This window comes from Gallus gallus, chromosome Z (genome assembly GCF_016699485.2).
Source record: "Gallus gallus isolate bGalGal1 chromosome Z, bGalGal1.mat.broiler.GRCg7b, whole genome shotgun sequence".
Classification (NCBI taxonomy): Eukaryota; Metazoa; Chordata; class Aves; order Galliformes; family Phasianidae; genus Gallus; species Gallus gallus.
Genome location: NC_052572.1, coordinates 42,927,312 through 42,952,988, shown reverse-complemented (window position 1 = coordinate 42,952,988; position 25,677 = coordinate 42,927,312). Strand labels below are relative to the sequence as shown.

The window sequence follows — 25,677 nt, the reverse complement described above, 5'->3', positions numbered from 1 at the left end:
TAGCTATGTTGATACTGTCAATAAGATACTTGTTTCTATTAAATAACTAAGCGTTAACCTTCATCAACAAGATGATAATTAATTTGTTACAAACCATTGACAATTTCAGCGAACACTTAACTGAGGTGATCCCTGGACAGTCTAGCAAGATATATATCACTCATTTCTTTCACCAGTTACCCTTGGTCATATATAGTTTACCCAGAGAGAGAATGAAAAGTGTCTGGTCATAGATTTATTATTATTATTATTATTTAGTTCTATTTCCTTACTTGGACTGTGCTTTTCTGGTCTGTACTTTACATTATTTTCAAGCAAGGGAGGAAGCAGACATCAAAAGTGTGTGGATATGAAGACCAAATTCTACTACAGTCAACATCTACACTCATTGATTTCTGGTTTTATTTACTCAAAGTTCTTTGCAGATTGCTGGGGCTGCAGTACATACTGTGAGCTCCCTTATTTAAGGGGTGCAGGATGTATGAAACATGACAAAATGGGAGGTGTTCAGAAGCTGTATACGGCAGTTCTTCCACGGTGTGGGTTTATCATTGTTTGTCTTGTCTTCTTATATCCTTCTCATATCATTGTTTGTCTTGTACCATATCCTTCTTTTCTTTACTTCCAAGCTTTCTGCTATTCTATGTGGATGTACCTTCAGATGTGTGGCTTTGGCCAGTAGGGTTGAAATTCCTTACGTATGACAACAGGGATGATGAATGCTCTCTCCACAAAAAACAGAAAAACAGTGCCCAGGATTTAAAGATTATTACATTTTCTTTTGTGTATCAGAGGACAATTTTGTTAGTGGTATGGTCAATTTGGGTGTTATCTGTGTGCAGCAGAGGGGAGGACAGTGTGGACAGCTTCAAGGAGGAACACGCTAGGGGGAGTGCAAAATAGAGGACAAGGTGGAAACAATGCAGTGTGATGGCCCTGTGAGTGATATCTCTAATATTATGTAGGCAATTATCATGCTGGACGATATGATAATATGTTATTTATATTGTTCCAGGCTGGAAAACCTATCTCTCCACTGAAGTCAGCTAGACTTCAACCACTGATCCTGTATGAGCTGACTGAAGAAATAATAAATCCTTGGATGGTAACAGTAATTGGAGAAGTCTGATAGCTTAAGAACTAGGAGATGCTGAAATACTACCTTAATCTACAGCTTCAAGGAAAACTTGATGGGCTGACCAATATGACGTAAAAGTCTGGATGAAGAAAATATCCAGAATGAAAGACAAAATGCAGAGGTTCTATGTGAGGAAGGGTGCAGGGTCCTGGAAGGAACACCAAAAAAGATGAACATCTGTGAAAAATCCAGCCAAAATTTGTCATGAAGACATATGAAAGGGGCCAGCATAAAATCTACCAGTGCAAAATTGATCTGAAAAAAATGTTTTGAACAAATCTAATTTGTCAATCTGAGTTCATACTTGATCAGTGTTTTGTACTGTGGAGCTGTCCTACTGGAACTCAAATGCTGGCTTTGCTATTTGCAAGGAAAAGTGGCTTAAAAATGCCTAAGAGACTGTAACAAGGTATCCAGTTCATTCAAAATATAATCTTAATTATACTTAATAATATAAACTTATGTAATAATTACTTAATAGATAACATAATATAATATAAACATAATATAAATATAATACAATATAATTATAGTAATATACTTAATAACATAAACTTAATAATTCTCCAAAATAGAGAAGTGGATGGATTGTTATATCTGTAAAATCTGGGAAAACAACCAGTGTAGATGAACCCATGCTTTAGGTGATAATGAGAAGGAAATTACATAAAAACTGTTATTTCCAAACTTGATGTTTTGATTATATTATCATTTTCAAGTTTTTTAATTGCTCTTTGACTTAAGTAAATAGGTCAGCATTTTCTCTTGTCTTTTTTTCTTTTCTTTTTTAATTAATTAGTTCATCTGCAGAAAAAATAGTTTGATCTCTTTGAATGTTAGGCCAACTGTTCTTCATGGCACTCAGAACAAATTTATATTCTCATAACATTTCAGGAAATCACTTTATGGACAAATACATTTTATGCAACTTAGGTTTAAAATATTTTCTAACAGACAAGTAGCTATTCTCTGCTCCATGTTGCTTGTTGTACTGAGCCATCTGAGTTGCCTGTTAATTTATTTAACATAATTTATTTCATCAGGGCAGTAAGCTGTTCAGGAGGCAAGCACCTTTTACATGGTGTACATGGAATACAACACCATCAGTTCTTTGTCCCAGTTGGCTTCTTGGTCTTCAATATGCTACTGTAACACAAAAGAATAATATTTATATTAAAAATCTTCATTTATTTTTATTGTTAAAGAAATATTATCCTGCTTCTAAATTTTTGAATATTTTCTATAAATATCTGAGTGTTTAAATACACAGAAAAATCTCCCATGATCTCTGGTAACATTTTCTTGATGTTACCTTATGCAGTGTGAAAAGTACCTTGAGTATACTTAATAGGCAAGGGGTAGTCTAAGTCAATATCTGATAATAAGCAACTGCAAAATAAAGAAACAGTGACAGAGCAAAGCATTTGGCTGAGACCCTGAAGTTCACAGTCTGAGCATTCCAGTGTCTGTAACTGGCTCACACCTCCACTTCAGATCATCTCTGGTCCGAAATTATGTTAAAGTTACTGGATGGGTTCTTGGAACATATCTTTTTGTTTAAAATTACCTGAAAGTTCCAAAGTACTGTGAGAACAGCCAGGGAGTTCACTTCAGAAGTGCCATTTGGTTCCAAGTGCTAAAGTAAAAACAACTTAAATGTATTTGAATTACTGTTTCTTATGTGCTAAGAATGTGGATCTATGGAGTTAATATGAATTGAATAATGTAGTAACTTACTGTTCTTGGCAATATATGTACGTATATCTGAGTATTGAGACTCTTAATTTAGTTAGGTATGTATGTATATATGTATAATAATGAACTGAGTTTTCTTTCTCTTCCTTTCTCTTCATATGTTAACTGCACCCACAAATAAATAAAAAAAACTACTTTTCTGGTGCGGCTGTTCTCAACTGTTTCTATTTAAGACCTTATGTATTTGTCCCAGCTTATACTAGCTGATCTAAAAAAAACATATAACCTCCACATACAACTTTCATCCAAATTTCAGGCATTGACAGAAAGCTGGAATACTACCTACAGTTACATGTGAAGCTACACTCTCCTGCATTTTGAATAGACACATGGGTCTAACTTAATGCCATTTAAGGCATTAAAGCTTTGAAGGGTTTAGCAATTAAAGATTTGAAGGTGGATGGAATAAATGCAAAGAGGATTTGTCTAAAGTCAGTCATGGCACATTATTTCCTTGCTTCTCTTGGACCAAGGTAAATATGGGTGGGTAAACTGAGACCTGCTAAGCTACAAACTTCAGGAGAGTATTTAACACAAGGCCCCAGAAGAAGAATTAGATATACTGTGAAATATACTGTTTAAAAAAATAAAAATAAAAAGTCTTATACAAGACATTTTAGCAGATAAGAAGTGGTGAAAATTGAACATCTTCTAGTGAAATTGCCCCAACTGCAAAAATGTTAAATGTGGAATTGTTCTGAAGTCCTTTTAGAATTCTTATTACTGTTTTGAGTGGTGACATATGCTACAAAATGAAATAGTGAGTTGAAGAAATTTTCCAGAGAACACAAATAGTGTCATCCACACAGAGCACTGAACATCCAAGACAAAAGAAACACATGATCTGAGAGACTGAAATAGAAGAAGTGGCATAAAAGACAGATCATGAACTTATTACCTAATTAAAATTTCTGTTATAAACTGGAGCTTATCTGTTGGAAAAATGAGGGAATTAGATATGTCCATTGATCTATTAGAGAGTGTTTATGAGCATGATACTTCTCTGGAAAAGTAAACATGATTCTAGATAAGTCAGATGGAATAATGAGCTATTTGTGCCATGTATAACGTACTAGTACACAGCTGGAATATTACATATAGTTCTCATTTTCTGTTCAGTGAGACTGAATTAAAGTTGGAACAGGTATAGAGCAAGAACAGGAGATGTATCAAGAGAATAGGTACCAGAAGAGTCTAATAGACTCACCTGATTTATCCTCAATACAAGGGAGAGAATTTATTTTATACATACCATGGAACCAAGTTGAGGGGTGTCTCAAATAAATTTAGATTATAAATTGGATGAAAATATGAATTTCTTTGATCAGAAAAGATCTGGATCAATCTTTGAATGGAAATATCAGGAGCCAGAAACATAACTCATCTAGACATGATAAGTTAGCAGGATTATGCAGTCAGGTTGCTAGTAGAAGATGAGATGAGGATGACCCCTTCAGTCTTTTCTCCCTTTGCCAGAATAAGCAATACCTTAATCAACTGTGTTTTTCTGTTCATCCAGTGGTATTGGTGGAGGGAAGAAGAATCTGTCCAAGAAAATGGAAGTGCTAAATTCTGTAACAATTATATGCACTATTATTCCAGCTAGCAGCCAATTGATTGCAGATTCTTGTGCTATTCAGAGCATTAACAGCTTAGCTGGAATCCTGTCATGTAACCAACCAGGTGCTCTCCTACAAAGCAATACCTCAGAAGAGGTGGGTGGGGAGAATCTATCCAGCTGTCAGTCACTCAGTGGCACAGTCTGAGACGGGCCATGTTATTCAACATGTTTTTTCCAGATCTATTCATTTTCTCGGTGGGGACAGTACTGAGTTTTTGCAAGTCATATCAAATTTATGTTACAGTGATCTGCACTTGACAAAGAATAGCTGTTTCTCAAGAGCCAGGTTATGATGTCACTGGCACCTGCCAAAAGTTATAGCACAGATCAAATGTGGTATTCAAAGTTTGTGTCATGTAACAGTCTGGCTGCTTCACTTGTGTTACAGTCTTCACAAAATAAGGCTATGGGTTTGGTTTTTTGTCACTGCCATTAAACCAATTCGTAATAGCAGATGTCATCACCCCCAAATACAAATGAGTGACGGATGAAAAGATTTTATCAGCTATTTCTGGCACTTACAGTTCTCTTGAAAAGGGGAACCCAGAGTTAAAAGTGACAGTATTCAGTAATCACTCAAGAAATCCATATTTGACAGAAGAGGAAGCGACTATACAATCAAAGTAAGCATTTACGTTCTTGTATTTTGGGCAAAATAAGGTTTTAGCTTTCTGTCTTATTAAACTCACCCAGACACACATGTACTTACATTTAATTTATTTTTGTTAATTTGTGTGAATTTTAATAATGCTTCATAGCTTTTCCCCCCATGACCTTGAATTTTGTGCATTATATTATATTTTATTATAAGATAATCCAGTAATGTCTGATTTATAAAATCTCAAAGGTGTTCTGCCTCTGTTTTGACTTCTTGCTTCTAATATTAACTTCAGTTATTAACCTGTTGTTTGTTCCTATGTAATTTGGGAGTAATAAGAGTCCTTCTGTACTACACATGCTTCAGGTGAAAGAAAAAAGCATTATAAACATCCTGAAGTTGCAGACTAATTTAAAACTTTTAAGAAAATAAAGCTTTTCATTAAAGAACAAGCTCTGAACACATTAATTATAACATAACAATAGATTTTATAATACTGAAAAATCATGTATGTTTAGGCAAACAAGTCCCACAGAAGGGCAAAAGGAATAAGAGATTAATTAGTGGTCTGACAAAGATAAAATAGCTCCTGTTCGTGATATGACCCCAGGGACTGGTTCCACTTGTAGTCAGATATAGTCTTTCCATTGTTTACAGTGAAACTCCGAAAGATACAAAGTGAGTGGGGAATATCTTTCAGAAGCAAAAAAAGTTCATTCTCAATGTTAAAACTGGAAGAATTCATAAATTTGTTGAAAGTTTTAAAATTAGCCCCATGTTCAACTTTTAGAAAGGTAGCACTTTAGAAAATTCATTTCTAAAAAATCATAGTTAAAGATTTTGTTGTCTCAGCAAATATTTTGGAAATGAAGTTTAGAAATGATTAAACATTTTTTCATCTTGATGGCTAAAACATTTTAGTATAAGAAAGAAAATACTAAGTTTGTTTCTTTATAATAGCTAAATAACTGGTTTTGATTACTATGTATTATTTGAATTAAAAATTACTTCATTTTTTTTTCTCAAAATTTATTTAGGCAAAAACCTTGTTAATGCATTAAAATATTTCTCAAAAGATTTTCACAGATTCTCGGTGTATACAGAAGTGTTGTTTCTCCATATACTGAACTCTGACAATGATGCCTGGTTTATGACATATATTAAATGGAAAGATGGAAAGAGGCTAAAAAATGCCTTCTGATATTTCAGACAAGATTCTCTCATTTTGCTTGTTCATTTTACAGAAGTTGAAAGCAGCAGTTCTGTTCAAAACAGCAAGAGTAATTTCTGGCTCTAAAAATATCTCTGGTGAGATTCCGTAGCAGAGACACAGCTATGAAGGATGCAGAAGAGAATTTCCTTGCTTTAAATATTTTTTAATCTCATCTTGATACCTCAATGGAAATTGTCTGAGATTATGATAATTCAAAATGTGCAGACCAGGAAAAGAAATATACTACTTTAACAACTTTCCAAAGCACACTCAGTCTGAAAACAAATGTAAAAGACAGAAAGTTATACCACTGGTTGTTTCCATATTAATTTTGTGGCAGTGAATAAAAGCTGGGTATGTATTACCACCCAGCTGGAAGTGAGGTTTCTTCCCCATGGCACAGGAGAGTTCTGTTGGGGGAAATTCCCTCATTACTCACATTTTGAATTTCCTTTCAATATGCTGCAGGTCAAAGAATTTAAATCAATGCATTGTTTGTAGATGCTACCTATGTACATTGATAAATGATAGCAATCTTACAGATTGCCGCATGGCCATTCTCTATTAACTAACAATTCGGGAACATAAAAAATAATTCCTGTAAATGACTGATGTTGTAACAAACCCTTTGTTAAACACATACACACATTTCTGAATGATGAGTTTCATAGCTGCGTAGCATGTAAGTTCTTTTTGACAAGATATAAAACCCTTTTTTAAAAGTTGCTTTACAAGCTTGGCTCACAAAAATATCAGCCAAATGCAGTTCAAGTTGAACTCCACAACCAAAACAAACCCATACAATCCATACAACCTATATGTACTCATTAGTGGCCTTTCATAAGAAATGTATTACAGAATGTTTTATATATGATAACTATTTTTGTCCATAAGAAGCACTTGCACAAATTCAAGTCATCTAAATTAATCATTAGGAACACATAGAGATGTTGTTACCTATTTTATTTTTGCATCAGTGGAAAACAATGTTAAATCACCCTGCCATTGGTAACCAGGAAAATGCATCCTCAATTTTCTTTTAATTTCTCTGTGATGATTTCTCACTAGTTGAATGTAAATAAAGATAAGAAAGAATCCTTTTTTTTTTTGTTCATTTTCCACTCAGGCAAGTCAAGTACAGTGACTCGAAGAAACAGTGTTTTTGAGTCCTGCTTTTTTTTATCTGAATGCTGCGGTACCAGAGGGAAACAGCCAAGAACAAGCTAGTTTGCCAGAATGAAATAAAAATGTCTGTGTAATTCCATTTTATTTTACTGGGACATTAGAAAGGGAATAGAAATACACTGAACAAAAATAATAATACTAATTTAAGTTCCCTAGAACAGTAGTGGGACTCAAAAAGTAATCTCCTAAGTAGAATCCTTCAATTAGAAAAAAAAGTATTACGGAACATGAAACCCAAACTTTCTATATCTATATATATTTCTGTACTGTAACATAAGGTTCTCCAAAAACAATCATTGACATTCCACAGTGTGAGAGATACAGGCTAATCATGCTAGATGTCATGATCTTCAGAAGTCTTATATAAAGAACTTGTCTTAGCAAGGATTACAGTGATCCCATGTGAAATATTCACTGTTACTGACATTCCTAGGAATTATTACAAGCCAAATGTCCTTGGCTTCCAAAGACTCCAAGAAATATGTCAGACTAACATTTGCAGAAGTTCCTCCCTCTCTGGAATACTTGCTTGATCACAGCTTGAGCCTTTGAGTGGAGTAACCAAGATCTGTGTCAGCCAAAATCTTCCTGCATCCTAAAAATATACCCAATTTAGACCTCAGATAAAGAATAGGGGCACCTCACCACCTGAGGAACTAATTGCAGAAGTCCAGTAATCATGAAATCTAATGAAAGGTTAATGCTTTGATGCAGACTCTTATGTGAGGCAAAGTACAGTAGTGTTTGGAGGGCAAATCTACTCAGATCGTTTGTCAGCAGCATGCAATTGGCATCTGAGTCAACAAAATAATTATCTGAAGAGTGTCAAGTGGGTAACTGCTGCTGGCAAAAGAGCCTTCAAATGGTGCAAAGGCTCAGGTGACCTGCCAGTCCAGGAATGATGAAATAATCACTTTCCATTGCTCACTGCAACAAGCTATTGTGAGAGCCTAAAGATATGGACAGGGCATGTTCCAGTGTGTCCATGACATTCACATCTTTTTGCAAGATGAAACTTTAAATAAAACAACTTTTTGCTTCCTCAGAATGAGACAAAAGATCATTAAAAGATTTTCTGCATTCCTGCATCACTGATACACAAAGTACTTTTATGAAAAGGTAGTAGTAGAATGGCAGTACCCATAGCAGGGTATGCCATATCCCATTGTGCTATATCATTCTCAGTTAGCAACCTGAGAAAGACAAAAAAACTGCCATTTGCCTTAGAGGAAAACATCTGACTGTTTTGGTGATATTGCAGCTCTTGGTGACCTTGTAGTGGTCAGCAAGATGGATCACTATCCTAATCATTCATAACCACCCAGGCATGCCTGATGCTCCATCCCTTTATTTGGGAGATTACACTGCATATACTAATCAGTCCCTACTACTCCTGTTGAACTGGGCTTGTCTTTAAGCAACCAAATTTGCCTCCAGAAAAAGTACTGAGTCTAGAACTGGCAGAGATTTTTCTTTCTGTTAAGCAATTTGTTTGTTTATTTGATTGATTGTTTCTAAGACTTAGCATCCAGTCTGGAAAATATATTTGTTTTACTTCCTCAAAAATAATTTTATGAAATTTAAGCCAAATCCAAATATTCTATCTAGAAAAACCCAATATCTTACTTATGTGTTCTTCTAAAATGTCAGGATTTTAAAATACTTCATATGATACAGAGCTACTGCACAAGTCCTCCTTCACTGGGTTGTATCTAACACTCCCTTTTGATTTTTCTGATCTTCTGTTTACAACATTGCATAAATCAAAGGTTTATTCTGACTGACCTATGCTAGAATAGTCTTTTTAATATTTACTAAATAAAGCTCAAAAAATATGGCACTTGTCTGCAAAGCAGACTCTCAAGTGCATATTAGAGTCTATAAGGTACATGTTTATCAGATAATGCTGATGAGAGTGGATAGTGGCCAAAAGTATCTTGTGGCAGCAGAATGTAGACAAGCTCAAAGAACCAAAGGCACTTCATAGGAACTCCCAAATTATGTACAGATCTAGTTATAGAAAACTCAGAAGTATGTTTTGTTTCTTTCTTCCACCATCCCACTTGCGAGAGAGATTTATTGTAGGATAGAGAAGGAGGAAATAGTGTTTCATCTTTGGGACAGAAACATAAAGAGTTGTTTGCATCCTATTGTCAGCTGTTCCTGGCCCAGTTCAGCCTGGTTCCATGATCAAATAGGGTGAGGGGACCCATGGGCCCACACCCTGGTAGAGGGGGAAAGGGGAAAATCTAAAAGTTAAGGAGATGGGCCTAAAAACAAAATAGCAGCAGTGAGCTAAGGGAGAAAACTAATTTACTACATATGATAGAGGAATGCCAGATAACACAATATAGTAAAATATAGTTGGAATTGAAGCAAATAAATAAAATAAAATGTGAAAGATAGTGCCCAAAGCTGAAGGCCTTACTCTAATTCTGAAGGCAAGACAGCTAGGGAACACACACTGCAGAGACAAGCTGTGAAAGAAGGGGCAGTCTTGTGACTCCCAAGCCATTTTATCTTTCCCTCTGAACAGAAAATGGAACCGGAACACTGAAAGTCTTCTGGGAAACGTAGTACTTATTCTCTTTTGAGAAAGACAGCTGAAAACTGTTGACAATCCACAGAACTGTAACTTTAAGTCTTTAATTCCCAGTGCACTACATGAGGTTACAATATGAAATACCAATAAGAGAAATCATAAAGCCATAACATTCCACATCTTATTCCACTTCACTACATCATACTTAATATGTATACAGACAATTAACAGCAGTAATGCATTAAACACACACACACACGTATGTGTGGATTTATTTACTGCACTCCCCCAGCAACAAATTCCCTTGTGCCACACATTGAACATCCCTATTTTCCTGCATCATCCACTAAGTGGACCCAGGTCCCTAAGTAAAAACAGTTCCATGGAGAGGTTCGCCCTTTCCAGATGCTGGGAAGACCCAAACCACTTCTCCCATCATTTTACATGTGCTACAGGGACATAGTATGAAGTGAGCTAGATGGGCAGGACCATCTCAGTTGATAGATCCTCAAGTAGTGACCAACCGGGTGGCTACTGCCAAATGCTTCTGCCAGTGTTATGTGGCCCATTGCTTTCAACATAGTTTTTAACAATCTGTTGTATCATTTGATATTACCAGAAGCAGGTGCATGATAGGAGAAATGGTAAATCCACTCAGTGCCATGACCTTTAGCCAAAGTATTTACAGGAGAATTTTTGAAATAAGTCCCATTATCTGACTCAATTCTTTCTGGAATGCCATATACCCATGGGATTTGTTTCTTAAGACCTAATATGGTGTTTAAGTGGTAGCATGGGGTACTGCATATGTTTCAAGTCACCCAGTGGTTGCCTGTAGCATGGTAAGCACAAAATGCTTAACAAAAATCATAAAAACCATGACACTTATTTAATTTCATAGCAAAGGAGTTTTGGCCAGCAACAATTACAGAATATGATGCAAATGTTCTGATTTCCTTTAGGAATAAATAATGGAACATAATTTTTCAAAGTGCCATTAAGTTTTGAACACTAATACATATTTGGTCGTATCAGAAAGTGTCTTAGATATCTGAGCATTATAAAAACATCTACTTCCGAATTTAGCACATTTAGCAAGGAAATTCCCCCTACTTCTTTTTCTCATTTATTGGAACTGGTGACTACACTTTAACAAGCTCTACTTTTAGCAATATTTAACTCTGAATTTTTATAAATTAAAGAACAAGCTCCTGACGGATTTGTACGTTGTGTGCTTCAACTTCAGATTCATGATTCCCCTGCATATTTTGTGCTTGATAACATTTTGAGCAGTAATAGGAATCATTTAATAGCAGTGCATTTCCCTTGGATAACATCCATCTCTGATCTCTTTTAAAACTACATAAGTGAGAAAAAGGGCAAACCCTTCACTACAGTTCATCTAGACATCACTGATTTTAGTGCTAAATTTGAAAGTATTTTCCCTAAATTCTTGCAAAACACAAAAAAATCTCTCACATACTGGGGCTTACTCAGTATTTCAGAGAACTCTGCTATGCGTAGTCATTACTCCATACTAAAAATATAGGTATTGTATTTAATTGTCAGAACAGGCATGTTTCAGTGCCTGATATTTAGCTTCAAGGCAGAGTAAGCATTTGTTTCCTTTTTCCTCTGGGTAACATACTTTATTTTAATAGCACTTCAAGGGAAAGAAATTTCAAGGGGCTAAGCAAAGTAGTATCTGCCTCAAGTTAATCTTCTGACTCCTCTGACCTCTAAATTGCCTTTCAGAAAATGAACAAGTGTACTAACTTTGAACGCCACAAGATGCATGGTCATGATGCAGTAGAGTTGAAGAACTTCTGGGAAAAAGCCATCCAAGGGCAAACTAGGCAACGAGAAAGTGAAGAGTCTAGGTTAAGCAAAAGTGCTCTGAACAAGTAAGTGGCGTATTTTCTTTTGTCCAAGAGATCAGGTCTGTCATCACATGCTTTAAAATAAGATAACCTCTATTGTACTACTGTATTCATAGCGCAGATTGTGTTCTGGGTCCTTGGCACTTTTCCTCTCACAGCTGCTTGTCTCAAATTTCCATGGCTCTTCTGCATGGAAACTCAGATACCCCTCACCTTTGAATCTCGTGAACATTCTTCAAAGGCCTTGGAGCATATCCAAATGAAAATAAAGCACCTCGGCACAAGGTCTTGTGACAGTTAGAAAATACCAGAAATTTTACTAATACAGCTACACCAAATAAATAAAATTATATTGAATTAAAGGAATAACAAAACACCCATTAAATGAATAATATAAAAAAAATCCATAGCATCTTTATCATTTTTAACTGTTTTACATCACAAAAACCGCAAGGTTTGAAATGTTACAATAATGTCTACCTATCCCATGAAGCATACTTCAGTGTCATTTGTGGTGTACAAAAGAAAACAAGCAAATAAGTAGACAAATAAAATTATTCAATTATTTGTATTATTTTCTATTTTCCAAAACAGCATAAAACAGCATTCACTACCTAGAAAGATCTGTGGCTGTAATATAAATACTTCAGTCAAGTATGGTAGATGCCTCAAATACTTGATCAACCTGCTGCACCTTAGAAGTCTGAATCAACAGCTCCCACAAATTAAGTTAATCCCTTAACAGTCAGTGCAACAGGATGAATCATATAATGGTCTGGGTTATAAAGGACCACAATGATCGAGTTTCAACCCCCCTGCTATGTACAGGGTCGCCAACCACTAGACCACACTGCCCAGAGCCACATCCAGCCTGGCCTTGAATGCCTCTAGGGATGGGGCATCTACAACCTCCTTGGGAAACCTGTTCCAGTGCAACACAACCCTCTGAGTGAAAAACTTCTTCCTCATATCCAACCTAGACCTCCCCTGTCCCAGTTTAAAACCATTCCCCCTTGTCCTATCACTATACACCCTCGTAAACAGCTGCTCCCCTTCCTGTTTATATGCTCCCTTCAAGTACTGGAAGGCCACAATAAGGTCTCCCTGGAGCCTTCTCTTCTCCAAACTAAACAAGCCTAGTTCCCTCAAACTTTCTTCGTAGGAGAGGTGCTCCAGCCCTCTGAGGAGGATCTTAGTGGTCCTCCTCTGGACTCGTTCCAAGAGCTCCATGTCTTTCTTGTGCTGTTGGCCTCAGGCCTGGATGCAGTACTCCAGATAGGGCCTCACAATAGCCGAGTAGACGGGCAAAATCACCACCCTCTCCCTGCTGGCCACCGCTTTTTTTTATGCAGCCCAGAACATAGTTGGCCTTCCAGGCTGCAAGCACACACTGCTGGCTGATGCCCAGCTTCTCATCTACCAGGACCAGTTTCCTCACAACTGGTACATTCATATAAATTAACTTGATTCCAACAAATTTGAATGTACAAGTAAAGGGCTGTGTCTTAAAAAAAAAATATATCAAGATACTCTGACCTTGACACCCAAGGAGAAAGCTACTCTTGTCACCTTAAAGGTGAGGAAATCATTATCTACATAGGCTGTATGTCCCAGCAGCATCAGAGGTTGGTAGTTCAGACTGGTTATTATAACAGTGCACCTCATCAGTGGTTGATGGGCATGTAACAGTCTCCCTGGGGCAGCTGTCACAACCACAAGATCATAGAATCATAGAATCGCTCAGGTTGAAACAGACCTTCAAGATCATCAAGTCCACCCTCAACCTAGCCAAACTACCCTAACTCTAACAACACTCCGTTAAATCATGTTCCCAAGCATCACATCCAAACAGCTTTTAAGTACATCCAGGGATGGTGATTCAAACACCTCCCTCGGGAGCCTATTCCAGTGCTTAACAACCCTTTCTGTAAAGAAGATTTTCCAGTATCCAACCTAAACCTACCCCGGTGCAACTTAAGGCCATTTCCTCTCATTCTGTCACCTGTCACCAGTGAGAAGAGACCAACCTCGCTCTTGCAGTAAGCACTTCTCAGATACTGGAAGAGAGCAATAAGGTCTCCCTTCAGCCTCTTCTTCCCCAGGCTAAACAGCCCCAGCTCCTTCAGCCACTCCTAAAATGGCATATTCTCCAAGCCCTTCACCAGCCCTGTTGCCCTTCTTTGGACTTGTTCCAGCACCTCAATGTCCTTTCTGTACTGAAGTGCCCAAAACTGAACATAGTACTCAAAGTGAGGCCTTACCAGTGCTGCGTACAGGGGCAGGATTACTTCCCCAGTCCTGTTCACCACACCATTCCTGATACAAGCAGATGCAAGCCAGGATGCCATTGGCCCTCTTGGCCACCTGGGCACACTGCTGGCTCATATTCAGCCAACTGTCCATCAGCACACTGAGATCCCTTTCCGTCAGGCAGATTTACAGCCACTCTTCCCCAAGACTGTAAGGTTGCCTGGGGTTGTTGTGAACAAAATGCAGGACCCAACACTTGGCCCTATTGAAACCCACTGTTTACCTTGGCCTATCAATCCAGGCTATCCAGGTCCCTCTGGAGTGCCTTTCTACCTTCTGGCAGATCAACGCTCGCTCCCAGCTTGGTGTTGTCTGGGAACTTACTGAAAGTGCACTCAATCCCCTCATCAAGATTGTTAATAAAGATGCAAAATAGAAGCGGCTCCAGTACCGAGCCCTGGAGGACATTGCTCATGACTAGCCGCCAACTGGATTTAACTCCATTGACCACAACTGTTTGGCCTCAGCCATCCAGCTAGTGCTTCACCCAATGGAATGTACGCCCATCCAAACCGTGGGCAGCCAGCTTTTCCATGAGAATGCTGTGGGGCAGAAGACATCAGAGTTCAAGACATACGCAGACAACACTGTCAGACATTTGGGTTGATCCTGTGTGAAAACAAGAGTCAGACTCAATGATCCTTGGGGATCTCTTTCAACTTGGGATATTTTGTGTTTCTAAGACATTCTATAATATGATATTCCAGCTAGCCAGTAAATTTCTCAAACCTAGATTATCCAGTTTCTGAAGAGAAAAGCCAGGAAAACATTTGGTTGTAAAAGCTTCTAGCTTCAAAAAGAAACTAATACAAAAAGGTGTCACAAGGCAATTGCAGTTATGTGAGTCAATAATATTTTTAATTTCACAGAGTTAAAATATGAAAAGCTTTTCCACAATTTTGTCCTAATAGGAAACAAAAATGTAGAAAAAAGACCTTTGAATGGGCCTTAATTACTACAGGTCACAGCTGAAATAACTCCAAGCAAACTACTTCAAGGTCACTCAACAAACATCCATGTTGATCACCGAATGTTCCCCTTTAAGGGACATTCTGGAGATAATAGATACAGTCATTACAAAAATGTACAGGTTCACTACCTCATATAAGTGGCACCTTATATAACTGACACAGCTCTAAGTACAGCCAGCTACTCCCTCTGGGACTCCTAGATCTCTAGTTAACAAGGAACAGCAGCACTTTGAATGGTAAATATTTACTAAGTAATTGCACTGCTTTTTGAGGCTTAACTATACCAGTGAGGGAATAGCAAAGTCAAGAGAGGGCAAAACAAGAGGAAGAAGTTTAGAACACACTCTGCAGTCAAACTCAGGAACCAAATGAACATAAGCATCAGAAACTGCAACTGCTAAGTTATTCTCAGATGAAATTATTAGCTACCATTCTTTTTACTACATGAAATGCAAAATAAAAGCCCATATATTACATGGCACATTTGGCACTACTGTCCTATAGCATTGCTGGGTCAGGTACTTCATAATTACATTTCCTTTGGAGAATGATCCAACCAACAATATCTTGTACTGGTCCCTAGTGATCTCCTCTTCTGCCTGTACTGAAATAGTGACTTGGAGCTATGTGGCTCCTCTTGCATGTGACATCAATTCCTTTCATTAAACACGTGCAAGGTCTAAAGAGATTTTGGATCCCAAATGACTACATCTTCACCATCTTTTTTTTAAATTATTATTATTTAAAGTACAAAAACAAACAAACAAAATATGTAAGGTCCTGCTCGCTTTTCTCCAAGGCATTTTAGAGTAAAGTTCTGGAGAATATATTAATTGTAACTTCACTTTTCACCTTGAATGACCTTACCACAAAGGCAGTGTGCTTCTCTGTGGCTTTGAGAATACCCCAGAGGAAAAAGCAGAGCTCTTCATGGTGACAGTTTCAGCAGTTGTTTGACTCATTAGGAATCTAGCAATGTTACCCACTGATACCATCAGCACTATCCTTTTCTCCCCTGCATTCCCTGTCTAGCAAGCTGGAAAGATGTGTAGATGGTAAACAGATACAGGACAAGTGCTGTGGTGCTGAAAGAGAAGAAAGCTTCGATCCTACTGAAAAGCCCTGGATGTATTTGAAGGATTTGGCTCAGTGCTTGCTAAGTATTTGCCCTCTCTTTGCAGGCTTCGCCATGAGTGGACTCAGAGGCTGGAAGGCAGGGCAAAGCTGGTCCAGGCACACATGAAAAAGCAGAAGGAGCAGATGGCACTCTTGTCCACTGAAGCTCATCCTTTGCCAGATAAAACCGTAGCTTAAACTTACGGTGAAAATACAGAAAGCATTGAACTTGACACTGACCTTCCTCACACACTATGAAGTTACACTGCAGAACAAGCAAGAAGACAGACTCCTGCCCTTTTCCAGACCAGCTACTAGTGCTATTAGTAAAGATCCAATAAAACTCACTGTAAAAATTAGGACACAGTACATAGTCTCTTAAAAATGCAGAGGGAGAGGTGAGAAATAAGCATCTATAATTCTGCATGATTATATTATTACTCTGATGTAACAGGTCTTCATATGTAACAGCATTTTCAAATGACAACATATTTCTCAGAAAGAGAATCATTTGGTTAATAGGCATAATACATTCAGATGTCTGTGTGTGAAGTCGCAAGCTTCCATTTACAGAGCTCTCAGATTCTGACTTCATGCAGACATAAGCCATGCTGCCTGTCTTGATAAGCTATGGTAAAGGGGGTTGAGAAGACAGCTGGACAGAAGAAATGTATTTTTTAATGGAATCAAGAGAAAGAAGCAGAAAAGTATTTTTTGGTCAAGATGTATGAAAAGTTCCAGATCTGAATAATTAAATGAACAGAGGGAAATTTTTTTCTTTGATGGGGTAGGTAAGAAAAAAAATCTGCAACAGTCTTTGGACTAGTTTGAGAGGTATCTGACTAAAAGGAAGGAGAGTCTGAAGTAAATGGGAAAAAAAAAATCAGTTCATCATAATAGTACAGGAATGCTTTCCAATGTACTGCTTGCCATACACAGTTTGCACTTACCAAATACTTGCTGCCTTAATTTTCTAGGTCAGGTGACATAATGTAAGAACTAACCTAGCAGAGTATAATAATAGTGCATTTTCTTTACCTATAAGTCTATGTATCTAAATACCATAACATCCATTGGGTATCATAGAACTGTATTGGGTTTTTTTTTTTTGGTTGGTTGATTTTTTTTTTTTTTACCCCTCTAATACAGTATTTCAGTAAAGCACAAAGTTTTACAGAACATTCTCACTTTTACATAGCAACATTCTCCCATAAAAGAAAGGAGAAGGAAAGGGAAAGGAAGGGAAGGGAAACATACATTTTAGAAAGGATTAAAACTATCTAAAACTTCTGCAAAGTTTTATTCTTTGTTTACTGGAAGCTGGAGGGAAAGCAGAATCACTCCTTTCATGCAACCTAACCCAAAAAGTTGTTTCTTTCAGTGTTTTTTTCTTCCTCTTCGAAAAGCAATGCTGAACAGCAATAAAAATGCATCTGCTTTTGCCTTTGCAGTCTCATCTCTTTCTCTATGTTCACTTATTTCCCACAAACTCTTTAAAAAGACCTTTCGCTGTGACCAAAGTTAAGCATTATCTCTGGTGAAGAAAATGAGGCAGGACTTGAACCTGCTTCTGCGTACCTCAAACACACAACACTCCACTGCTCTATAGTGGCAATACTCCACTGCTTGCTGATGATCACTAAAGGACATAAACAAGATCTACTGAAGGGCCATAAAACTAGACCAACTTCATTTACCAAGCTAACCATTGCCTTACAGCACTTTGACACCACCTGCAACAGTGCAGCTCATCTCCACATTATGCCAGAGTGACAGAAGATGATCTGCACAAGGCAGGTCCAAATAACTTTTATTGTTCTTCTGCATTTAAAATCAATTTTTAAGTGTTAGGAACACTTTTATGACAACATACCCTGATGTGTATGGAGTGATCAGTAAATTTGAAGACAACACAAGAAAGAGAGCACATCAGCAGATGAAGTTCCAGGCAGTAGCTCTCCCAGTTCCTTTTCCACCCGCATCTCTGAAGGACTGAAGGAGGCGTGAAATCACTCCCACTGCAAGCCTGTGGCACACTGTGACAACACACCAGATGACTGTCATGGACATTGTTTATCTCAACAAGCACAAGCAAACTATTTCAATTGTGAATGTGCTTCCATTCCAAGGCAGAGTGTGACAAGTGTGAAGGATGAAATTCCACCCACATTTGCCAAGAAACAGTTCTTTGTGTGTTCAAGTGCATTTGCTTAACAGTTCTCAGACATTTTACACAACAGCAGAGTCCTGGCACCTCAATGATATTGAATATACGATGCTTTCCCTTCCCCAAAACAAATGATATTCATCCCTTTTCACTGCTACTTCACAGACTGAGAAAATAATTGAGTACTAGAAATAACAGTCTAGCAGCTGGTTGTAGCCAGATATATTGTTTGCAAATTGCAAAGCTGAAGGCAGATGGTAAGGTGAAGGGCAGTATTTGCCCTTTTGCTTTAGCTTTTAACTGTGAAAATTAATTCCTGAACTTAGGCATTTTAGGCCTGTCTGAAAATGTAAACCTTGTCTTGTTTATAAGAAGGAGCAAACAAAATAATCAGTTCCATTTGAATCATCACATGAAATAGAACACCTATCTCACTCACGTACGCAGCTTTCTTTGATAAAATAGGATATTCAGGGAGCATGAACTCTGGAGAAAGCAGGCCCCTTTAGCTGAAAGCAATTTTCCTCCCTGACTCCCAGTTCCTCCTCCTTCCTAATGAGAGAAAAAATGAAAACTTAGATTACATTAGATATATTAAGAAAATTGGACTGCTATTTCAGAGGAAAAGCTAATTAAAGATATTTTCTTCCTTGAGGTGTATTAATTTACCTAATAGAAACAGAATTGGAAGTGAGTGTAAGTCTGCATAATCAGTTCCACCATCAGCCCACACCAGTAAGGCATTGCTGTTTCCAGTCCGACACTTATATAAGCCAATATGGAACAACTAAAATAGCACAGTAATTGTCAGAGGATAACGCTTCTTGGTCATAAGACTTAAATCATATGACTGATGATGCAATAGGTTTAGATCACACCTATGAATAAATGCTCCAGAGATGACGTACTGATGCCAGCTACAGAACACCTGGTTATATGCCCAGATTTATGTACATGGCAGATGATGCGAGTTAATGCTGCATTCATTCACATGTTTACTAGTAAGTGCTGTGTCTGACCCAGGAACTGGTGACTAATAGTCAATAGTCAGCAAGGACTGCTTTTGTAAATTGCCTCTGAACTGTGAGAAGTCTGCCTTGCTCAAATCCAGTCAAGTAAAAAAGATGAATTTAAGCTAAATTCAGCTACTCTCACTACATTTGAACACTACCCAGAAGAACCCACATAATAAGTCAAAAATGTGTTAAAGAAGCAGCACCTCAGCCCTTGCCAGCTGCTACACTCAAACTAGTACTCAAATTCAGAGCCTTTCTTAAGCAGACTTCTTTCACACACAACACCCCCACCTTTTTTTTTTTTTTTCATTTACCACATCTGGTTTGGATTACAGAACAGATTTAAGACATACAAACTAGATTTATTCCAAAGAAAACTAAACTAGACCAGAAGACTTTCTCCAAACACACCCTACTCTCAGGATCTGAGACATGTGTTAGTTCTTCTGTCAGTTTAAAGACACTCAGACAATAGCGATATATGGATCAATGAACCAAACAGAGTCTGATGTAAAACCTGAAACATACTTAGCCCAGTGTAAAGACTCAGTGTCAGACACTTTGATCTACTGAGCTGCCTGCACTGTGCTGAATCACTTGCTAATGCAGACAAGTCTACTCAACCACAACAACAGGGATGAAATCAAAGAACATTCATACATAGTGTGCAGATTCAAAGGTGGACCTTAGCACATACAATGACTGAGCTCAGCAACAAAAAATTAATTACATAGATTTGGTAGCATGCATAATTTTACATGCTGACCTGTTGATGTTGCATGCACTGGAACAAACTTTTACCCACACCCCTACAAAACTTAGCATAGAATCAGAGAACAGATCCAGAACCATAAAGTAGCTATGTGTGGCTCAGCTTTACAGTTAACTGATAGGAATAAGCAGATAATTACCAATTTCCTAGCCCAAGAGTACTTTCTAACTACAAAATGTCTGTGTCTTGAGCGATGTTGTTCTCTACTTTGCCCATTAAACAGCACTTGACTGGGGCTTCAGTGCCACAGTGTGAATAAACACTAATAAATCACATGAAAAATGGATATTAAAATGCTTCCAGATTGAAAAGGGCATCTGGTTGTGTTCTAACTCTCTAGGTAGCTCAGCTCACTCACTTTTCACAGGTGGAATTTGAAAGGTAAATCTGTGAGAAATTATGAGTAGAGATAAAGAGGGTTTACTAAGTAAAGCAAAAGCCTCACATCCAATAAATTAAAATAAGCAACTAATTTGGTATTTCTCATGAGCAGGCAGATGTTCAGCTACTTGCAGGAAAGCAGGGCCTATCATGCATAATGATTAATGAGTCATTTCCAATAGGAAAGACAAATGCCATCAGTGCAAAAGAATCCCCCTTCCTCCTCCTTTCTCCCAGATTTTTTATTCAGTATGATGCCTTAGGTTATGGGACACACCTTTGGTCAGTTTGGGTCAGCTGCCCTGATTCTGCCCCCTACCAGCTCCTTATGCACCCCTAGCTCTTCACTGACAGGGCACTATGAGGAACAGGTTACATGCAGCAATATTCAGCAACAACTAAAAATACTGGTGTATTATCATTGCTATTTTGACAAAAATGCACAGCTTCAAACAAATCTCTATTAGAAAATTAACTCTGTTCAAGCCAATACTATGACACATCTGTAGATAAATGAGGATGAAACAAAGACTAGTTCCAGAAAGTCTTTTACTTCTTGGGGACACTTCTCTTCATTAATTAAGCATTATTTGTTATTTATTCCATGCAAAGAAGGACAGAATGTATTAGTGGTATAGTATAACTGTTACAAAACTGCACATAAATACTCAGTAGTCAGAACTCACAATACAAAATCCTATTTTCATATTTCTTATCTATGATAGTTGAGTGCATTTATTCCATGTGCTCTCAAACACATCTTTTTTATCACTGTTTAGTGACCAGTTTTGAACACAGTTTAAATTAACGTAGATAGAAATCCAGCCCTAAAAAATTTCAGTCCAATAAACAGCCTGAGAAAGGTTACATTACCGGGGAAACCAAAAGCAACAATAGTTACTACGCACTAGGGTACATGTTTCAAATGTAATTGTTTACATGAAATAACAGTTTCCTACCAGTGACCACTGAAACCTGGGAGGCTGTTGTCCCAGTCCATGACTGGCGTTCAGTGCCAGTTGTCAGCCTCAGTGGGTATACTTACAGCCATATGACCTCAGAGGTTCACAGTCAGAATTGTTATTTTTTCCATCGTAATCAGCAGCAGTAGCAGTGAGAATTATGATTTCAACCAACTGTAATAATAAAATAGTCATCTGTCAGTAACAACAAGAAAAAAAAGGTAGTTGTAGGAAAGCTGAAAGATAATACACAGTTTAGTTAGCTTTACAAGTTGATCAATTCTTTAAAGACCTATGTGGGTTTGTCTGTTTTACTACACTTGCATTACATGGTAACCTCAACACTGGTGCTACTTGATCAGAATTTCAACTGTCCATTACCTATTGATCTGATTTCTCAGTCAGAGGGAACAGTCAAAAAAAAAACCAAGCCTCATAATGAATAGTTCTCAATTCTATTGGCTTTATCAAATAACAGAAATCACACAAAATACTGATACAAAAAAACCCCAAAAACCTCTGTTTGTATATATTTGCAAATATGAGGTAGAAAACTATGCTTTCAAAGAGTTTTTGCTAAAATTAATGTTTTTTTCACCCTCCAGGGTGTTATTCTGACTAACAACTGAAATGCTATCTTCAAGGGTATGAGGTTGCAGTATAGGCTATGAGTTAGGCAAGAACACAAAATTTCCATAGTGACCAACACAGTTATTTCAGAGAAATATTTTGAAAGTTTGTTTTGTCATTAATTACCAGATGTTGATGTAGCAGAGTTAGTGTTAGAGCTTAGTTAATGATAAAGCATTAACTAATGCTGTTATACTTTCCAGCTTTTGGATAGTAAACAATGTTACCGATTAATTATTTCTAATAGCATGAGAAAATAAGACCTGCAAGCAGAAAGGGCAGCCTAATCTAAAACATCAGAAACAGCAGTTATTATCCACTGTCTCAAATGAGCACTTAATAACCTGGAACTGGATCCCTTCAGGCTCCATTTATGATATGTATACATTTCTGCTGCAGTGATGACAAAAATAGTGCATTTTCCCAGAACTAATGACAACTCTGTAATATGTACGAGGGGCCTGACAATTAAGTAGAATGAATCTGACAACAACCTAACAGAGTGCAGCCATGTCTGAAAAGTTTTATGCCTAAAACACAGGCAAATTGCAGTACTTCCAACTCATAAGAAACTCCTCTGGAGCCATGTTGTAATTCCTCAGTATGTATTTGGTAAAGAGTTTCTGCATGTGATAAGTCTTTTTTGTTTGGTTAATTTGGCTATTACACATAATTAGGAGCAATGCACTGAAGTAATCAATATATAACACTTCACTGCATTTTGACAAAATACCAGTATCTCATGGGATGCTTTATTGCTTTAGTTGGTGGATACACTCATCCAAAACCAAAACATTTTTTATTATAAGTCACCTGTGAGGAAGGTTTCAGTGCACATAAGGATGTATCTTACAGCTTTATTGTAGGGATCTTGAGAGCACTCAGTTAATATATCACTACAAATAGAATCATAGAATTGCTCAGGTTGGAAGAGACCTTAAAGATCATCAAGTCCAACCACGACCTAACCATACTACCCTAACAACCCTCTGTTAAATCATGTTTCCAAGCACCACATCCAAACAGCTTTTAAATACATCCAGGGATGGTGATTCAAACACCTCCCTCGGGAGCCTATTCCAGTGCTTAACAACCCTTTCTGTAAAGAGGATTTTCCAGTATCCAACCTAAACCTACCCCGGTGCAACTTAAGGCCATTTCCTCTCATCCTGTCACCAGTGAGAAGAGACCAACCTCGCTCTCGCAGTAAGCACCTTTCAGATATTGGAAGAAAGCAGTAAGGTCTCCCCTCAGCCTCGGTTTCCCCAGACCAAACAGCCCCAGTTCCTTCAGTCTCTCCTCATAAGGTACGTTCTCCAAGCCCTTCACCAGCCTTGTTGTCCTTCTTTGGACCTGTTCCAGCACCTCAATGTCCTTTCTGTATTGAGATGCCCAAAACTAAACACAGCACTAAATACTAAAGATGCAGAAAACAAGCATACCTATACTTGCATTAACTGCTGTATAGGTACACGGGACCCTGCCAGTGCATACTCTTAAAAAAAAAGAAAGAAAAAAAACAGGCTGAAAAAAAAAAACACGTCTAGACCTAGAGGCATCTCTTCCAGAAAGCTGATTTTGAAAAATATAATACAGACTATTCTACACCCTGCTAGATTTGAGCAGTTGTTCTCAACAAAAGATAGTAAATTTCAACATGTACACTGTCTGGTTGCAGTAGTACTACTTTCTCTTTCAGGTACACTCTTACCTGGAATTTCTGGCGTGCATTTGTAGAAGCTCCCATTCAAGTGCAAATTATCCTGGCTGCCAGTCTTCAACACACATCAGTGAGGTCTGCAATTCCTGTCAGCACATAGGAAGCAAGAATTCACAGCTAGGTTACAGAGTTTTTGAATAGAGAAGGTTTTGTTTGTTTGTTTTGTTTTTGTTTTTAAGTCATCTAGAGATTGGAGCAAAGTATGAATTGGGAAAAATGTGGCTTACTAGCTAAGTTCTCGTCAGCCAAGAGTTGTCAAGCCGCTTGAGTTTTGTTCTGATCTGGCACGTAATTACTATGTATCCCTGACCTGCAAGTTGTATCCCCTGAGCGTCAAAGCTGCTCCTGACTTGTACACACATTTTCTAACAAGAAAATGGCTCTTGAAGGCCTTGTCTCAGAAAATTAGTTTGTAACCATCAAAACCAGACATAAGTAAAAGCAACCAATTACGCTATCCTGTGCTTCAAATTACTCTGGATTAGCAAGTAAATTAAAAAGTAAACCAAACTAAATAAACATATATGAATTTTACCTGTGTGAAATAGTTTTCCTAGCAACATCACAAAGTATAGCACATTTAATGAGGTATAGCAAAAGCAATAAAGGCCTTACACACAGAGGGCTGGAACTATAGTTAAAAAAAAACCACATTTTTTTCTGATCTGAAGCATAGCACACACAGTATCCAAAATTCTTCAGCAATTTCAGCCTCATGTTTAGGAATATATCAGTTAATAATTCCTCATTTCCAATCTAAATGTATCACAGACACACTGTTCTGTCTCTTTTAATATTTGGTGATCTGCACAGTCACCTGGCTGTTCACCAGCCACAGAAGCAATGCATGAGAACAGCAGACCTTGTCTGTGATGTAAAACACCGACCCAGCACATCTCCCCAGCAGACACAGATACACAGGTTATTGGAATTTTTAAACACTGAATAAAGCTGCTTCCATAGCAAAAGAATTTTGTCATTGCTCTTGTTTAGTTTATTCCATGTGGGGGTGCATTGGTATTCCATTTTATTTTGCTTTGCTTCATTCGCTTTTTCAGGTTTGGTTTGGGTTTAGCCAGAGGACCAAGGTCCAAGAAGAGACATCTAAGTGCCTATGATGGCATTGGTTAGCTGAGCTGCTCTCTCAGCTGTGAAACCATGTTTTTCCCTTTCCTCCAGGATATGTCTAACAAATCAGTATGTGTGTTATTGAAATGATCTTCACCATCATCTTCCTGAGAAAGACATACAGATTTGTGCAAGAAGGTCATGATGTAAGGGTGGTCAACCAGGGCAGTAGCCATCTCAATTGCCATCCCACCAAAAAAAAAAAAAAAAACCAAAACAAACAAACAAACAAAAAAAAAACCCACAAAAAGCCCAAACAAGCAAACAAAGAAGCCAAGAGTCAATGCTGCCACCAGTTCTTTTAACACCCCACTTGTTACAGTCTTCCCCAGCTTCTTAAAACTGCATTTCAAGCATTGGCAGCAACAGCCTGGCAGATTCATGACAGTGTATGGCAAACAGGTATACAGGTATTGGACCAGAGAGATTATCGCATTACAAAATAGAAATGAAATAAAGATCTTACCCGTATCCTGGGCTCACAGAAGGGCTCCAAGAGGAGTGATGTCCAGTTGGAGATTCTTCCTTGTTGGGAGTCAGCCCTTAAATGGGGTCTAGGAGAGGTGGAGCCT

General features: G+C 37.8%; 1 protein-coding gene and 1 long non-coding RNA gene across 4 annotated transcripts; one reads left to right on the top strand and one right to left on the bottom strand.

Annotated features, from left to right (window-relative positions):
- Positions 1–213: 213 nt before the first annotated feature.
- LOC107052328 lies at positions 214–25,625 on the bottom strand. Of its 3 annotated transcripts, XR_005843185.2 has the most exons (6): positions 25,572–25,625; positions 23,969–24,063; positions 21,711–21,801; positions 18,940–19,048; positions 18,203–18,365; positions 214–2,284 (listed from the first exon to the last, which is right to left on the bottom strand). It is a non-coding gene; the product is annotated as an uncharacterized LOC107052328 (long non-coding RNA). The 3 variants fall into 3 exon arrangements; XR_001464765.4 differs by lacking the exon at positions 18,940–19,048; XR_001464760.4 differs by lacking the exons at positions 18,203–18,365; positions 18,940–19,048.
- On the top strand, positions 5,093–16,956 carry LOC770548 (uncharacterized). Its single transcript, NM_001195439.1, has 3 exons — positions 5,093–5,137; positions 11,808–11,956; positions 16,395–16,956. The coding sequence occupies exons 2-3, from the start codon at positions 11,811–11,813 to the stop codon at positions 16,525–16,527; spliced, it is 279 nt and encodes a 92-aa protein (NP_001182368.1). The 5' UTR covers positions 5,093–5,137; positions 11,808–11,810; the 3' UTR covers positions 16,528–16,956.
- Positions 25,626–25,677: the final 52 nt, after the last annotated feature.

Bases quoted from the DNA above. Each gene is read 5' to 3' on its own strand.
- LOC770548 (NM_001195439.1), top strand. From the start codon at position 11,811: ATGAACAAGTGTACTAACTTTGAACGCCACAAGATGCATGGTCATGAT. The intron at 11,957-16,394 runs GTAAGTGGCGTA...CTCTCTTTGCAG, and splicing joins AGCAAAAGTGCTCTGAACAA to GCTTCGCCATGAGTGGACTC.